Source organism: Perca fluviatilis, chromosome 15 (genome assembly GCF_010015445.1).
Source record: "Perca fluviatilis chromosome 15, GENO_Pfluv_1.0, whole genome shotgun sequence".
Lineage (NCBI taxonomy): Eukaryota > Metazoa > Chordata > Actinopteri > Perciformes > Percidae > Perca > Perca fluviatilis.
Genome location: NC_053126.1, coordinates 21,984,044 through 22,002,701, shown reverse-complemented (window position 1 = coordinate 22,002,701; position 18,658 = coordinate 21,984,044). Strand labels below are relative to the sequence as shown.

Genomic DNA, 18,658 nt, shown 5'->3' with positions numbered 1-18,658 from the left:
CACTCCTGTTTTATTCACCTCTGCATCTCTGAGTTTAAAAACAGAAACATACAACAAACAACTACTGCACTTGAAAAATTCACAAAATGTACACACTCTTATAAACCCACAGACACGCCCGTTACACTCATACACTCAGTACTGACCGGGAGGTGACCTGCTGCTGAGAATGAGCATTGGGCAGGTCTTTAACGGGCTGGGCTCCAACCTCTGAGTTGGGGACATCTGGAGACGTCTGACTCAGCTTCAGAGTTCCTAACAGAGTGAGAAAGTGGAAAAAACAATCTTCGATGACTCACATGTCTCTTTTGTCAGTACTATAGTGGCCTTGGTCATTACAGCGGCCCAGAGCAATGTCTGTTTTGTTGTAATGCAATCAGCATCATTGATTACGTTGATTGTATTACATTGATTCGACAGAGAGTGATTTAATAGCAGAGTGAAGGGAAGGAATGATCAGACATGTTTACAATAGCAGAACATGAAATTCATAACATGGATATGAAAGGAGGCACATCCAACTGCAATAAAGCCAGAGAGCAACATTTGACTGTGAATCATGATTAACAACCTGCACCAATGTTGACAGCCAGAATAAATACAACAGCAGAGTGAAAACCCATAGCTGTTACCTGAGCTGTTTCATCAAACCAGGTCCTAAACATCTGTCATATCAGTTTATAATAGTCTATATCTTATTGTGAAAATTGCTTTTTGTTCTAATGGCTTATTATTTATCCCGTTGAGCTTAACTGGCCGAATCCAACCATCTTACTAACACATGCTTTCTCGGAAAGTTCTTTTAAAGCTGAGTCAATCAATAGCTTTATGTGTTTTTGTGTTAAGGCTGCAACTAACGCTTATTTCATTTTACTTGTTTGGTCTATAAAACATCAGAAAACAAGTTAAAAATGAATTTGATTATCAAAATAGTTGCCAATTAATTTTCTGTCAATCATCAAATTGATCAATAAATGTTTCTACCTACTTGTTGCATATGTATTTATTTTGGAGATTAAATCAAAAGACTGTGGTAGTGTAAAAGGGTTGCTTGTAGTAACAAACCTACACAGAATTATGAGCCAACTCGGCAGCTCTAGCAAACTTTTGAGCTCATTGTTTTTGTTTTGGCACGTTTGGTTCAGTTTCAATGCTTACATGAACTTTGTGTTCAGTGATTTTAGGCAGCTGTTTTCTGAAAACAAGCTTTAACAAAATTGGTTAAGAAAGTTACACATTTAGTAGCTAAAGAGTGAGATTTTCTCAGGGGTTTGAAGAGGCCAAACAGAGCTAAAAGAGGAGTAAATATAGTAGTTATATTCCCCAGGTGGCCAGAAACAGGACTCCGATGGCATGATAATAATGTCTGGAACAACTGTGTGTTAACATGTTAGCAATGGAAATCTTAAAAGGCAAGTATATGTCTCTGCACAGTATGCTGCTTAGAAATAAACAAATGAATAATAATAATAAAAAAACGGTTGTAACTAAAGTCACAGACTACCTCTTTCCAAATGTAATAACAGACTAGCCCAGTAACATGAAAAAGTAATATTCCTTGAATGTAGCACTATTGAAAGAAAAGCCATTTATATTGCATATTCAATAATGGTCAGCATTCATCACACTGTTGCAGCACAGATTCATTATTTTTACTGTATGTAAATGTATTAAATTCTGTACCCAGGGAGTGTATTAAAATGAGAAGTTATTGACCGGGGCATTACATTACTCTTACAGTCAGACTGGGATTAAGGGTGTCTGTGAGCTTGCTTCCACTCTCACCAGCATTGTTGGGGTAGGAGTCCATATCCAAGTAGGAGGGCTCCTGGGTCTCCTGTGGACCCCCAACCACACCTCCGACCTCCCCCCTCTCCAGCCCCACCAGGTCAGAGAAATGGGGGTGGTGCTGGCCTTGCTGGCCCAGAGAGGGGTAGAGCGAGGACGAGGAGTGGCCCTCCTTCCTCTGCAGCAAGGGGGGTAAGAGTGACGAGCCCCCGGTGCCTCCAAGGCTTCCGACACCGGCGCTTCCGGGCAGCAACCCCGATGTCAGGCTCAGGCCTCCGCCCTCCTTGTCCCTCCATGGCAGCCAGCAGAGCTTCCAGGAGACGAAGAGGGAGACAGAGAGGAGGACGATGCCGCAGAATGTCACAATGACCGATAGCAGGCTGACAGAGATCTCTACAGAGGACCAGAGGAAGACATGGAAGGGAGTAAGAAGAAAATAAGGAGATAAACAGAAGATTCAACAAAGAGAAAGCATCCATTACTTGGTCATTATAGCGTATGTATTTACAGAGAAAGAAAGAAGTCTCATTTAAAGATGTATGAAGAGAATTTAGTTTTAACAAGTCACGCTAGCAGCTCTGTAAGATATATGTAGGCACAGCAGTGCTAAATGCTAACATCAGCATGCTAATATGCTCACACCAAAAATGCTAACATGATGATATTTAGCATGTTTACCATCTTCACCAGTGTAGTTTGTTAGCATGCTAACACCTGCTAATTAGCACTAAACACAAACTCCAACTGAGTCTGAACGCCAGTATTTTAGGTCATCAACCAGAATATCAAATAAAAAGTTTGACCTGATGATGGTGCTAGATGTAAAGTAAGGGGATCACCAACGTTATTAGTGCATCCTGAGGGGGATGTGAATGGCAACCCATCCAATAGGTGTTGAGAGATTTCACTCAAAACCACAAATGTGAACCTCATTGTGGTCCTAGAGGAATAAGTCAGGGGATCACCAAAGTCAGTAGGATTCATTGTCAAGGGGATAATGGATGCCTGTAAAAACTTTCATTACAATCCATCCAAACGTTATTGAGATTTCTGACTCTGGACCAAAGTGGACAGAGAGACAGGCCTACATTGCCATGTATAGAGCCATGCTGCTAGCACACATCTGGTATCTATGCCTAACATATCAGGAGTTAGCCACTGCATGATCAACAATCCATACACCTCCTTCACACACACACACACACACACACACACACACACACACACACACACACACACACATCATTAACAGCATCACAACAACATCTAAAAAATCCCAAATCACGGAGCAGGAGAAGGAACCCGCTGTAGGCCTAAATTGATGCAACCATCCCCTGAAGCTTATATTCCACATTTGAATCCTGAGCTTAAAATGGGGGCAAAGGTTGGCAGAGTGGATATTAACAATAAAAAAACACCCACAGTGATACAATGTCAATCTCTGTGCAATGTCATCCTGCATTTCCTCATGGTTTTTGATCATTTTTAGTCTGTGACGGCTCAAGGCTTGGGTTTGAGGGAAGGATGGGATTGGGGGTTTGAATATGGGGCGGTGAAGGATACAGTATGTGTGTTGGGGAGGGTGGAGTATGACTCATTCAAATGAAAAAGTGTATAGAATAAAAGAAAAGCGCAGTTTCAGCACCAGATTGCCGGACAGTTCCAGCAACAGCCTCTGTCAAAGAGAGCATAAATGAAAGAGAGTTGACATCAGCTCCAAAGCTACAGTAGGGAACTTTTGTAGTTCTGTTTATGGTTTTGAAGTGCACAACTGCACATGTCGGAGCCTATCATACGTACATTCATGTATTCATAAATTATTATTAAAATACCCTATAAATATTCCATGAATATTTATAAATAAATAGACTAAATATACAATGAATATTTATAATGATCCTGTGCCGTTTGAAGTTTCTTTATAAATAGCATGTTTGGGTCTGATTTATGTCTTGACAAAAGGACCAATCAGAGCCCAAAATGAACTATAGGCCAAGAGCCCTGAACATGAATATTCATAGGTTGTAAGTAGACTGAGAAGGCTCATTACGATACAGTGTGCAGATTTTGCAAACCGAGTACGCTTCCCCACCTTGCAGCGTCTTACTGGAATTTTTGCCTCTCGCCATCTTGGGTTTCGTCTAGATAAGGGCCACCAATTAACATCTTCCTGCTTGCGTGCAGGCCAATCATCACCTTTGTGTAGAACAGCAATGAATTACCATCAGAGGAAAATGTTTCCTGAACCAGATCCATAAAAAAGGCCTCCTTTTCTTTAAAGGAATACTCCACCGTTTGTTGAAATAGGGCTTATCACGGTCTCCCCTAGCTGTAGATAGGTGGGCCAACGCATTTTTTGTGCATGCATTGTTTTAGTCCGGTGCAACACCGGCAGCGCCACCACTAGTTAGCTTAGCGTAGTGAATCCTATGAATCCTATGTTGCCGGTTAGCATGTTGTGAGTAAAAGTGAGCCAACAAAAGACAAAAAAATGCGTTGGCCCACCTATCTACAGCCAGGGTAGACCGTGATAAGCCCTATTTCAACAAACGGTGGCGTATTCCTTTAACCCCGTTTTCCTTCAATTTACTCTTAATGTGTTAATGGGCATGACAAAGACATGAACACTGTTAAATCACACAAAAGAGAATGAAATTGTATCTGTAACAGGCTGACAACAAGACTGAGTGAAAACAAGACAACAGCAGCCAATCCTCCAGCCCTGGGGTACATCTTCTGGAATGTGGTTTGCCTTCTGTCTCCACCCGCCCTCCCTCTCTTTGTCTTTCAATCTCTCCTCTATATAATCTCGTCAAAAACCCCTTATTGCTCTCTATCATTTATTTTCCCATGCTGTCTGCCTCTGCACGCTATGACTGTGTTCCTCTCTTCAGCGACTGTCTCTTTGCTTGTCACCCCTACCTATATGTATCTGTCCCCCCTCGCCTCTCCTTCCTCGCTCTCTCTTTGGTGAATTATTCATCAGTCTGTGTATGTCATTAATCAGCACTTGTTCAAAAAAGATATGATTGGGGGGGCTGCGGAGGTGGGGGATGGGCGAGTGGACATCGATCGGTCATGGTGGTGAATGAGACGGGGTAGGAAGTGACAAACAAGGGATGGAAAGGGGAAGAAAAAGGGAAGAGAGAGCAAGGCAAGAGAGAATGTGACGATGGAGATCAGGAGACCGGAGGAGGGCAAAGTGATGAAGCGGGGGGAAAGGAAACGAGGCCAAGGAAGGTAGGATGAGGTAGAAGACATCAAGAAAGGACAGTAATGATGAAGGGGAATGGAGTGAAAGGGAAAACGATCCAAAGCACAGAATGGCCAACAGGGCCGGAAAGACAGGGAGAGGGTTGAAAACAGATTGCTGCACATGTTGAAACAGACATATAAGCTGACTGGGTTTATTCCCCCTTTCGTTTTCTCAGAGGAGGAGGGGGAGGAAGGGAGGAGGGTTGATAAAGTCGATGCAACAACCATGCCATGTGTGAAAGAGTAGAAACCAAAGAGGCAATGGTAGGGAGAAAGAGAAAGAGCCCGGAGCAGAGCGATGGAGGGAAACAACTTGACAATGATTTAGAGCAAAACATAAAAAGGGGAGGGGTTTAAGGATGAAAAAGGTTAATGTATTGATCTGGAGAGGGAAAAACAAAGCGAAGAGGCAGAGGAGTAGGTTGTGTGCGGTTGGCAGATCAGGGTGCGCTGATAAGACGGCTGTGATCAAACGTGCACAGGGACTGTCGGGGGCCAAACCACTCTGCTCCATTTGTCTCTCTTTAGGGCAGTCGCTGTACCTTCATGAGCACTGATCCTGCCAAAGATCTATCGCTAATCCACAAAGCATAAAAAGCCAGTCAGCGGACGGTAGGTGGGTGGGTAGTAGGCCTCTGAAGTGCACCGTGAAGAGAGACTGAGACTCCCTGTCAATCAGCGACTGATGCAAGCCCACTGGGAGTTGTACATTGCTCCACATCAAAAACATCTCCGTTGCTTACACAAGCCATTCGCTGACAGCTTTCGGCGGTCGACGTCCTCGGAGGCTTTGGAGACTTCTGTCAGCAAACACCACAAAATCACAGCTGGTAAGCGAGGGAGGCCAACGCCTAAAACCATGGTGTGACATTTCTTCACAGAGCCATCCAAATCTCCAGAGGCAACATGCAGCCAATCCAGGCTAATCTACACTGAGCCACAGATATCCGCGCTAATCTGCATAACAGCGCATTGCACTTCCTAATGCTTCAATGAGAACCCACACACAATGCTCTGCTCACAATACACTCCACGATGCAGCATTATGCCCCTATTTTGTTTGGTAAAATAAAGAATATATATATATATTTTCAATCCAGCTCTGAGATAACAATCACAGAATTCTACCAAGACTCTTCTGGGTCTCGTAAAAGAAATGGGATGGACATGATGGACATGTACCGTAGCCATTTCAGTCTAGTAGATGAATATTTCATGGTTTGTTGTTCTGAGAGCACACTACCTCTAACAATCTCTATCTTAGCATTTGTCATGTTGCTGTATGTGTCCGCGACTGCTGAGGCAATAATGAAATGATTCTACTGAAGATTTAAAAATAATATTTGGAGTCAATATTCTTTTATCACTTTCATGAAAAACATACCATATTTGAAGTTCTTTTTTTGTTCTTGTCAGGGTGTAAAAGCCTGATTTAGACCACAATGGCATACTAAAAGTCTTCAATGGAGCCCATATTAACAGAATTCCTTTTGAGAGGGTGATCAGTTCCTCAAAGCAATTCCCAAAATCTTTTCAGTATCAAAGAGCCGTGTAGGCTTGAAAGGTGTCTGTTATTTCCATTGTAAAAGGTTATGATTGGAGTACATTTTAACTAGTATTAATCAAGCTGACCACAGCCTCTATTCTGTGTGAAGGAGGAAACTACCAATTTGTACAAACCACCTTTCGTTTGATACTACAGGGGTACCTTTTGGTTGAAGTATTGCTTTAAGGCAGGGTGAAGCAAATTTCACTGTGCGGCACGGCTCTAGGGATGGCAATGTTGGTCTGTCTATTAGATGGTTTGCCATCAAATTTTGTATGGACATTCATGTCTCCCTCTGGTTGAAATGTAATCGCTTTGGTGGTTCACAGACTTTTCAGCTAGCACCGTTGTCAGACAAAATTTTAATTTGTCCAATACTTTGGTTTATGATCAAATACCTGCAAAACTAAAGACAATCCCATTAGGTTTTGCTGTAGTTTGTGCTTACTGCTAATTAGAAATGTAAGCATGCGAACACACCAAGTATGTACTTCATACAGCATAATGAATGAAACCGTTGAATTTATTTATTTTGCAGAATGCCTGGCCAGGCTCAGTTACTTTCCAGTTCCGGTGCACGGGCGTTCCAGCACTTTGCATTGTTCAAGGTTCAAAGTTCTTTATTTGTCAGGTGCACAACAGTAACATAAGTAGTCACTGGCAATGACAATCTTAGGCTTCACATTGTGGGACACAATAGGCAAGGTAGTTTGGTCTGATGCATACTTTAGATTATTTCCTAATCAATACGACATCCGGGGATTTTTGTTTGCAGACTGCATACTTCATGCTACATTCTGGCCAAATCAATAAGTACTGCTAGGAAGGTAGGTGGTTATTGAATGCAGCCTTAGTCTTGTTATAAACTGTTGAATCCTCTGAGAGCAAACAGGAGAAAATCTTCCTTTATACTCAAGGGGACCTAACTTGCACTCAGCGCAATTGCCTTTGTACACCGACGCATGTATCATTCCTATTTTGCACCCCACGTACAGCGGAATTTTCCCTCCACAGACGCACGTCGGTAAATTAGGGAATGTATTTGCGCTCCCGGGGGCGGTTCAGCGAAAAGAGAAGGCGTTCTCCCGGCGCAAACGTTACTTGGTGCTATTTTGCAGTTTCAGAAAACAATTCCGCCACTGACCAGGAAAAACCTGGTCTAAAGTCAGTGGCGCGTTATTCAGATGCTATTTTAGAGACGAATGCTTGGCCATAATGTAGCGTGTGCACAACGCGCATACACTTCTCTCATCTACAGCAGTTCAAATTTTTGAAAACCATACATAATTACAAATAAAAATATTACTGAAAATGCGCTTCATGTGTTTGGATAGATCAGGATCATTAGATAGATCATTTTACAGTACAATCCTCAAAAAGTCGCAGCATTCTTTGTGGCTTGTTGTGTTTTACACATTTCCATGAATCATGGATGTGTTGATGACATAAATGAGGAAATATTAGAGGACTTAAGGAGACGTGATGTTGAACTACGGTGGGATTGGACACTCCGGTGGAATCTGGTCGGGAGACGCGCCCGAGAGGCCGCAGCAACATCGCCACCCGGACAAGACGGGCATTTATTACTTTGCCGCATCCCGGACAGCTCCCGTTGGCGTGCGCCAGGCAAATCCGCCGTCATAATAAGCAATCCGCCACGGAACAATACGCCTGCTCTTAAAGGGAATGTGAGATGACGCTCTGATTGGTTATTTTCACGTTACGCCCAAACCACACCTAGCTACTTAAGACCAACCCATTTAAGATTTGCGTCGGGCGCAAGAGTCATTTATCCCGCCGGTATAATAGCAACAGCGCCCGAGATCCGCCCAAAAAGCTACTTGCGTTTTGTGTTTCACACTTGCGTTTCAGATCGTTAAAATAGGGCCCAAGGAGTGAGTCTTTACAAATGCAGACGTTGTAAAATAGATTCATGAGAAGCTCCTGGTGTGTCAGTTACCTGTGTCCACCTGTCTGTTGCGACCTCTCAGCAGGTAGCTGAACTCCTGGCAGCGTTCACTCTGGCTGTAACCTCTCGGGGAGTTGAAGCACAGCTCCTCCACCAACACCAGCGCCTTCTTACACAGGTCTTCATCCCAGTCCCCCGACATCCTCCAATCCGCATCGCACTCTCACCAGCAGTCAGCCAATGACAGCGCAGCCCTCGCCGCCCTTGCCTATCGGACGGCGCCCGGGTAAGTAGAGGGTTGGCCCGTCCACCTTTTGCAAGGTGTGAACTGAGAAAGAGGAAGCTGAGGGGCCAGCGGCAATAAAGGAACGCGAGGGACTCTGCAGGGTGCCTTGGTCTGGATCACAGAGACCAGACTGACGTGCCCATGTATTACTGAGCGACACCCACCCCTCTCACTTTCCCTGGAAGAGATATAGGGAGAGAAAAATGGCAATGTGAATGTAGGGACATAAAAGTGCACAAATCAAGTTTTTGGCAGATTGGTCACCTTACCCATTAAGTGAGAACACTGATGCCAAAACCATCAATGCGTCCCTGATAGATCATTGGCTCTGGTGCTACATAATATCACTTTAGCATACACTATGAAGAGTGATACTAGAGAACTGGCATCATGTAAGAAGTGAGAAAATGTGATGTTGTTGCAACTACAGCAAAATTATAAAGTCTGGAAGATTTGTGTTGAAACTGGCAAAAGTCACATTAAAAGTTCAGCCATATTATGAAGAAATATAACTTCACTATTTACTTATCACGTATCAAGCTATTAGCCTCACTGCCGCCACCACAAACCACAGGCCTTACTGTTGGTAATTGTTTGTTTTTTTATGTTTGGTAGAGAATACTTCCAGAAAAAAAAATGTTGACAGCGAGGTCTGTAGATTAGCCTCATTTACCAGGGCGTAATTTCTGCAAGGGCACATTGCTATTGCAATTTGTTAAACATTACATGTTCAGTGCTTTGAAGACCAAAAAATTATTTCCATTTATCTCCATTGCAAAATGGGGGGCAGCAGAAGGCTTCTGGGCAAATAAAATCACCATGTGTGGCCAGAAGAACTATACCAGTTCCTTAATGAGCCTTAACCTACCCTTGAGGTATGCATAGAGTATTTTGAATCAAATTAAAAAGTAGCTGAAAGCTATGTGGAGCTGCAAAGTTGTTCAGAGGTGTTGATTCTTCAGTGGGTTCGGCACTAGCAACCCTTTCATATTTCATTTCATTTAATTAATGTTAATATTGAAAGTATCACCTAATGCAAGTTTAAATATACTATAAATAAATAAACCCCGTTTTGAATTATGTAGGATACATTTACCCCCTCTTTTGGGAAGTGAAGGAGGTAATTGATGGGTGACTTTGTGTAGCTAAAATAGTGTATCCAAAAACAAACCTAGTTACAATGACTGTACTGAGTTACTATTGTAATTTCAAAATGTAAAAATGGACACACTACCCGTAAAAGCCTAATTTTCAATTTCTATTCAATTCTATTCTATGCCAGATGCTTCAGTACTCACTCAACCTGGTGCAAACTTAATTACAAGGAACCGTACTGGCAATGATCTCCAGGGGAAACAGTGATGATTTTGGTGTCTAAAACTGACCAATGGGTCAATCATCCTGAAACATGTTATATTTCAAAGCAAAACACTCTTTACTGTAATTACAGAGCAATTTAGATAATTATGAGCTGTCTTGTGATGAGTCCCTAAAACACAAATATGATGAAGGAACTACAAACACTGTGAGTGTGAAGAAGACTGGAGTAGTGGTTTCTCTTTTTTTTTAAGCATTTTTTTTTTTTGTAATAATTCAACATATTCAATCTATTGCCTGGATGAACCACCAGCTACCTCAGATTTAGCTTCACATAGATCTGTTGTACTATAGAAGCAAAACAAATGAAAGCAATATGTCATAAAGCTATGGTTTATGTGTTTTTACCTTTATTGAACTTGACTCTTGAGGTTTTGGGCCATGTCGACTTTGCAAGCCAGAGCGGAGACACTAAATTTACTTTGCAAATAGATTTGGCTGGGGAATGCAGAGTTATGCCTGCAGTACATGCATAACCTTTAGCTTGTTATTTTCCTAATGTTTCCAAGACTACAAACAGGAGCCTGTAGACAAGTAGCATTTTTTCTTGTCTTCAAGTTGTGAAAAGAGTTGAGCTCTTAGTCATTTAGCTCCAACTGGAATGCATCATTTTTTCGTGGTCTTGCCAACACATCAGCATGGATTTGAACCCACTGTCGGATTTGTGGAGACTCTCTTGAAGCTCTCCGACATCCCCTGGAAAACAATTAGAATCAGTCAATAAGGTGAAGAGACACCAACAAACTGCAAAACCTCACCAAGGTTTGGAGGACTACAAAATCTCCTAACACATCAGATTGCGTTATAATTCCATGTATTAAGTGTGACTGCCTGTGCTCCTTGTCCTTTCATCCAAGAGAAACTAGACTTCTTTAATATACTGTCTTTATTTTTGAACTCATTCTGTCTAAATAAAAGCAGGTCAATGCCCAAACTCCAATTTCTCACACTCTGCGAGTCTCCAGGGACTCTGACTGAGAAGAACCTATGCAAAGTTGTGTCTAATAATACAGATCCATTGCAAAAACCTTGGTATTGAATATGTCCTGCCAAACATCTTGTACAAGCTGTGATGTGGTTGGAAAATAAATCACTGGCAAAACAATGTTCATGGAGAGAGGTCAGCTCCCTTTTCCACTGAGCTGATTTGTCCTTGTGATGCAGTGGACCTATTTCTCAAACAAGGTGCCTCGTCGGACAGGGTAAGGACTATTGATCATTTGATGTATGTTGTTCTGGGAAATGTCAGCATCAGTCTTTGTGCATTGAGTGGCACCTCCCTAGCAAAGTACTCCTTACATGTCCATCTGTCTACCATCCATCAATCAATCAATCACTGCATTAGGCAAAGACATATTTCACTCTGAACAAGTTCCGAAACAAGACATGGATCCACTCCCTTTCTAGTTTTCTCCCTCTCCTCTTGAAGACAGATACACACATTTCCTCCCTTGTTAGCCCTCTGTCACTGTCTCTTTTGAGAAGCTGATTGTCACATTAGGATAGTATGTCAAGCTAAAAAAAAAACTTCGATAATGCAGAGTCTTTTTATCTGTCTCAGCTCAGCCTATTGCAGAAAAATGAGTCAGAAATTAGCGAGTCAAAACGCCATCCAGACCTTACATCCTATACCAGCCCCCCCCCCCCCCACACACACACACTCCCATTAAGATAGTAAATCTGTCTGAGTGACTTTAAACCCAGGATATCGCAATCTGAGGAATGGCTGTCTGGCGCAAAACTGGCCACTCAAATGCCAGTGAGAGCATCAGGAGGGAGGGAGAGGCAAAGAAGAAATTGAGGAGACAGACAGAAAGAACGATTGTGTAGCAAGACAGAGGAAGAGGGATATAAGAGATGCTGACAATAAATTGAGGGCCAGACAGACAAAAAAAGAGAACAAAAAAAGTGGAGCAGAGAAGGGCAGAAGAAAAACATAGGAAGCTGGCGGCGAGGGGTGACACAGCAACAATATTAATAAAGGGTTTGGGGATGCAATTTACAACAAGTTAAATATTTACAGAGGCTGGTTATTCAGGGATAAATATGCCTTCGGAAACATGTTGACGAATCATTCCACTCAGATATCACCATGCCCAGAGATGCACATTCCTACTGTAGTGTACAGAGCAACACTAAACCTCCCACAGACGCTCCATTGACTGCTGTTCTGCCTGGGATCAATACTCTCAGGGAACAAATACACCACAACACAGACCTGGGGTCTCATTTATGAACGTGGCATACGCACAAAATGGGGCTGAAAATGTGCGTATGCCACTTCCCACGTGAAGGTTGTTATTTATAAAAAACAAACTTGACGGGAGAATGTGTGTTCCTCCACGCAAACTCTGACCCATGCGTACGCGGATTTTGGAGACAATGGGAATTGGTGACACAGATGGTGAGGTGGTGAATTGAAGTCAGACTGCAGAAAATAAATGTGGGAATAACGATTACTCTTAATATTTTCAAGTATTGATGTCTCACGCACATTTCTTCACTCCATATCATCCACGTTATCATGAAAATTAAATCCAGCAGTGTTATTTGCGCTTTTACTGAGTGATACTTGTTCCATGAAGACCTTGTAAAATCCAACTTAAATCTTAAATCAAAATTTGTTCTTAATATTTAATCGGCGCTGTCTCACCATCACATTGTCCGCTACAGAGAGCAGGAGGAGGAGATGGCCCGACTGCATAGAATACAGGATAGTATCAAATACCCTACCATTAGATAACTGCAGAACACAGTGTAAATAACAAAATATCTGTCTTTAATACTGTGCATATATCATCAAATGTCAAAGTCTGAAAATACAGCCGTTAAACTCTCGCGCAATCGTTACAATTAATGTCCGAACGTTATCGGTCCGACCTTTAATACTGTTCATGACCAAACCTGCATAAAGAAAAGTGTGTTTCCCTGAGACTTTCGTCTTCAAATTGTATCTCGGGGTGAGGGATACCACTAGTTGATGCTGTGATTTTGGCAAGGTGTCTACAATCACAAATTGTTGTAAACATATAAATACTGCGGTGAACCCGTGTGTAATGCTGCATGATGGCCCTGCAGGAGGACTACGCCAATGGAAGAAATAGTAGAGAAAGAAACTTCAGGGACCATGACGATGACTGGCTAATATGCCGATTTAAATTCCCTAAAGCTGAGCTCTTGGATCTATGTACTGAATTGGGTCCAGTAGAGAGGGCAACGCGCCGGAACCGCGCCATCCCGGTCCAAATACAGTTGGCTCAGTTGTCATGATTCGGCGTAAAGAACAAATGCCAGGCCATTTACATACTGATCAGCATTCATGAGGTGCTTTGCATTGACTAGTTATGGTTAAAAATGGTTGTGTACAGGGTGGGATAAGAGGCTGATTCACGTGAGGTTATTGTTCAATTGGGCTGAGAAGATATGACAGCATGCAAGGTCACAGTATTATCACACTACGGAAAAGGGAGAATCAGTATACAGAGATCCTGCCAATCACATCAGTGAATCACATCAGCATCAGTGCCCAATCATGGGAGAAGCTGGCCAATCAGATCATAAGATATATCTTTTGGGAAAAGGCCAGTTGCACCACAAAGAAAGATTAGACTTACAAATAAGAATCAATAGATATAAACCCAAATTCAAGGGTAAATCAGTCAGAAAGAGGCTACGAGTTTAGCCCTACACAGGTGTCCTTGAGTAAGACACTGAGCCCCTGGTCGGCCCTTCCTGTTAATCACTAAGGATAAGAGCATCAGCTAAATGTCTAATTTTTAATGGCTCACTCCAGCCGTAACATCCTCAATCTAGCTTACAGGCGATGAAGCAGATGAGGCGTTTATATTTGTATCCCCTTATAATGAAGGGATCATTCTTGTATTTGCACAGGAAGGACAGATTTGGAGCGTCCCTCAGGTGCACAGAGAGCTGAGAAAGAAAAATCCAACAAACACAATATAAATTTGAGTGAGGAAGCACATCCAAAAAGTGAGGAAGAAATCTCGACACAGTACTCCCATTTCTTATTGCTGGGGCATACAACCAATAAATATTTATCTAGTATTGAATACACCCCCTCACTTTTTCTTTTAGAGTAGTTGTATTGGATTTCTTATTTTTTTGGCTCAGGACTTCTCAAACAAGAATTCCAGTGGTTTTATCTCTTGTTCAGAAATTTCACCGAACAGCTACAAACAAACTCCTCGAGCAGGATGAATGTGAATTTGATAAAACCCAGGGGGGCAGGTTTTTCAGTAACAAGGATCATGTTAGACTGTGCGAGTGAAATCTGAAATCTGTATGTGCAATCTGTCTCCGAGGGATGAATCACACACCTCAGCTGGGTTTGGGAATTACAGTGATAAGGCATTTGAAACGCTGCTGTCTGCTGAATAAGAAGTAGAAGACATTCAGATGCTTACCACAAACCTGTGATCTATTGCAATCCCATATCATCATTTGGGATTTCATTTTCTAGTCAAATTATGTTTGTCTTTGTAAAATACGTGAAATGTGAGTCTGCTACAATCGTAGCTTTTCCAGTTCAGATGTAACTGGATCAATATTATTAGCAGTGGGAACAGTAGTAGAAGTAGTAGTAGTAGTACCTTGAGGTTCTTCTGAATTTAATTTAAAATCATATCTTTATTCTCTTAATAAAAGTATGTTCAGTCTCACCTCCTCTCTAATAGGAATTACTGTTTATTGCTAAAATGAATAACAATTTTTAAGGAGAGAAACTAAACAATTTTATAACAGCAAAATTGAACTGAGAACAGTTAGACCCTTTTTTGTGGGAGAACATAATGCTTCTATAGACAAAGGAGATTAATTCATTGGATATACCTAATAGGATGTTTCAGTCAGATCTCATTGAACCTGCTTTCAAGTCCTCATATCTACTGTCACGGTCTTCCTTTTGTTTTCATCTTTACCTGGAAGTCATCTTTTTATTGAAACTCTCATCCTTGCCCTGATTCTTTTGTTGTTTTGTGTTTCTGTCTGCAAATTTGCTTAAGAGTTTAAGTGAATTTCACACTTCCCATGTCTGCATGTTTGCGCCAATTTTTGCATTACAGTAAGAGTATTTCCTTTAATAACGTGTCATTTCTCTACAGACTGGCGAATGGCTCTATTCCAGACTTTGATGCTGTCTGCTCTGCTATACCCTGCTGGGCCATATCATGTTGGGTACCATCTCAAATCGATGTACTCATGTACCCTTAGATCATCCGCCATTTGTCAGAACTATCCCTGATTCATAGAGGTCATGACCTCTCCCCACCGGCGCTGGCATATCCTCCTTTTTGTTTTGCATCGCTTCTTTTCAAGGCCACAGCATTGTCTGCCTGAGACAATGCTATCATCGCTCCTCTCTGCTCATTCGGCTGTGACAGATTGATGCACAGGGGTAAACAGATAGGGCTACTACAACACATCTTTTTGGTTACTCCAGTGGAGCATTACTGTGTTTCGCCAGGACAGAGACAGCGCCGTATAAGGCCAAGATTGAGCGTGGGGATATTAATGTCTATTGACTAGAGGTAATAGCTTTGCCGAGCCTCAGCTTTGAGGTTGTTCCTATAATAGCTCCTGGACACCCTTTCAGCTCCTGAACACCCTTTCAGCAAATAAATAACATAAGGTGGGGGAGAGCGGGCCTTAATATCTGCTTAAGACCATATATCTCTATAAACATGAAATCCAACCCCCCTTTACATCCAAGCAGACACGCAGTCTCCTTTTATCTCTATTTCTATCCCACATTCACACATATCAAAGGTTGCTGTTCAGGCTCTCACACCTTTTCACCACTGTGGGCCTGTTGAAGCAAGTGTCTAAATTGTCTATATGGGACAGGAAATAGTGAGCAAGTGGCCAGCCAGGAACCCTGGGCTATTGGTGCTGCTCTTCCTGTCTCTTGCACAGCCAATGTAGCTGCAGAGCGGGACCTATTTACAGACAAGGAGTGTAATCACACACACACACACACACACACACACACACACACACACACACACACACACACACACACACACACACACACACACACACACACATACACACACACACACATAACCGCCCTCACTTCATTTTTCACCTACCGCTATTTCGGAGTCGGTGAGTAAGTGTGTCTCAATGTTTTTTTTTTTTTGACCATTTGCATAAATATGGTTCTCTGTGGCAAGCCAGCGCAACTGTGCCTTTGATGGTAGGGGGGGGTGGGGTGCGGGTGTGGGTGGGGTGGAGGGCGAATTACGCACGTCTTACGCACGTCAACCTGTCTTCTGTGTGTTTTCTGCGTGCTCGTGCGCGCACCCTAACTGTCTGTTCATCTTATATCTAATAGCGTTTGCGTGGAGAAAAAAGTTAAATGATCATCATCAGTGAGGATAGCTGCCATTGATACAGTTGTGATACAGATACGAGCCTTTTATCTGTTGTAGAGGCTAGTACAGCCTATATATCTTGTACAGACTCCACACAACATGCATCCCATTATATGCTCGAAACATATCTACCAATGGCAGAATGCAATATAGAAGAGCCTGGTTGATGCACAAATAATATAGGCTACATTAAATATTTATAGAAAACAGACACATGCTGCTAGATTTAGGGTATATTCAGCAGAGCCCAGTGCGGGATGCAGGATCAAAGAGATATGATGCGAAGAACGCACACATCGCATATTACAGAGCCGAATGCATGCTGGTACAGGAGTAACGAAGGGGATATCTTCCTACCTTGGCGTTGCAGAAATCACTGTCTCCCTCTGTCCAATTTCCGATTTACGAGCTTCTCCGCTGTTTTAGTCAGATGCGACGCTTGTAAAGGGGCATTCCGCCCTCTTTCGCGCTGTCCACCGCCTCCTCTCTCTCTCTCTCTCTCTCTCTCTCTCTCTCTCTCTCTCTCTCTCTCTCTCTCTCTCTCTCTCTCTTCTCTCGAAGACGCACCGAGCAGTAAGCCCCGCTACCGGGATGGTAGACTGAGAGCGAAATTAACAATATGATACTTCCCTCCTCGATTTTCCCTCCCGTTTCCTGTGTTCCTCTTTTATATTTTCCCCCCTCCTTGTGTTTTTTCCTCCTCTCTATTTCACTATCCCCTCCCTCTCACTCTCTCACTCGGTTGCTCGCTCGCTCCTTCTCCTTTTTTCCTCCCTGTGCTCTGAATACTAATACTCTGTCTCTCCACTCACTGCCTGTACAGCCCTGCCTGTGCTAAAGACATGCTGATGTATGTGGGGCATGTAGAGAGAACGCCAGAGAGGGCGAGGTGGTGTGTGCTGGGGTGTTTGTGTTTGGGGGGGATGGGGTGAGGGGGGTCGGGGGATAGTGTGGAGGATAATGGCCCTTTCAGCCTGGAGGGCACATGGGTTGGTTAGAAGGGCCCGGGATCTTGTTTGATCTTATTAAAACTGTGATTAGATAATAATACTCCTGTAGATGCCCCTGGAGAGGTGGTGGTGGTGGGTGGATTGTGGGGCCACATAAAATGTTCCTCCTTTTTATGGTAGCGTCCCTGGGATGAGAGGAGGAGGTGGAAGTGGAGGTGGGGATGGGGGAGTGTGAGGAGGAGGTGTTGCTTGGATGTCAGGCGGTGGAGAGCAGAGATGGAATGGAGGGCCAATGTTCGGCTCTGAGCCAAAAAAGGACATGGCTTTAGCGTGTGTGTGTGTGTGTGTGTGTGTGTGTGTGTGTGTGTGTGTGTGTGTGTGTGTCTGTGTGTGTCTGTGTGTGTCTGTGTGCGTGTGGGCACCATGGAAACCTCAATGAGAAGAGCAGCTGAGGTATACAGAGGCCATGATCTAGTTAGAAAGACAGTCTTATTGGAGTCAAGATTAGATTATGATATTCCGGCAGGCCTCATATAAGCAGAGAGGGGGCACATAAAAATGTTTCTGTGTTTTATGGTAACATCATTGGTAGGATAATGAGGACCCTCCGCGGACGATCGGGAATACATTTTAGACATTGTAACCAAGTGGTTGTTTTCAATGTGATGTTCCTCAGGGAGCCCTTTGGGGTCCTTGATTTGTTCCCAGAGGGGACTCGCCCAACAAAATGAAGAAAACTGTAATTCAGTTATAATTGAATCTGTACATCAACCAGTGAAAGAATGTAGGAATGTAGTTTTGATATTCAGATGTACAGTTCTGTATCAAATCACATCCATCAACAAAAATATCATCAAATCTAACAGACAATGTAATAAGAAGATTGTCTGTGTGTAATCCTTCGGGTTAATGAGTTGAACATGTGTGAACCCCTGCATTAGGGTCTCTCTCTCTCTACTGCTGAGACAGTGCCAACTTTAGCAGTTATGTAAGGCAAGTCATCCCTCTGCCCCTCAAGATGTTCATTGCATATGGGCCTGCTCATAATAAATGAACAGAGTGAACAGTGTGTGCTTTTGACTCTTGTTCTCTGTGTGATGTACAGTATAGCTGAGTTTTTCAGGATCGACAATCATCGATTCCCTTTCTTTCTTC

The 18,658-nt window shown here is 42.8% G+C and overlaps 1 protein-coding gene across 1 annotated transcript in view; it reads right to left on the bottom strand.

The window, feature by feature from the left end:
• syt3 (synaptotagmin III) overlaps positions 1–17,244 on the bottom strand; it is a 37,843-nt gene extending 20,599 nt beyond the window's left edge. The window contains exons 1-5 of the mRNA XM_039825714.1: positions 16,911–17,244; positions 10,510–10,857; positions 8,550–8,962; positions 1,786–2,181; positions 147–255 (exon numbers count right to left, since the gene is read on the bottom strand). Of these exons, the coding sequence (XP_039681648.1) occupies positions 147–255; positions 1,786–2,181; positions 8,550–8,700 (656 nt within the window). The 5' untranslated portion in view covers positions 8,701–8,962; positions 10,510–10,857; positions 16,911–17,244. The remainder of the gene's footprint in view (positions 1–146; positions 256–1,785; positions 2,182–8,549; positions 8,963–10,509; positions 10,858–16,910) is intronic.
• Between the last annotated feature and the right edge of the window lie 1,414 nt (positions 17,245–18,658).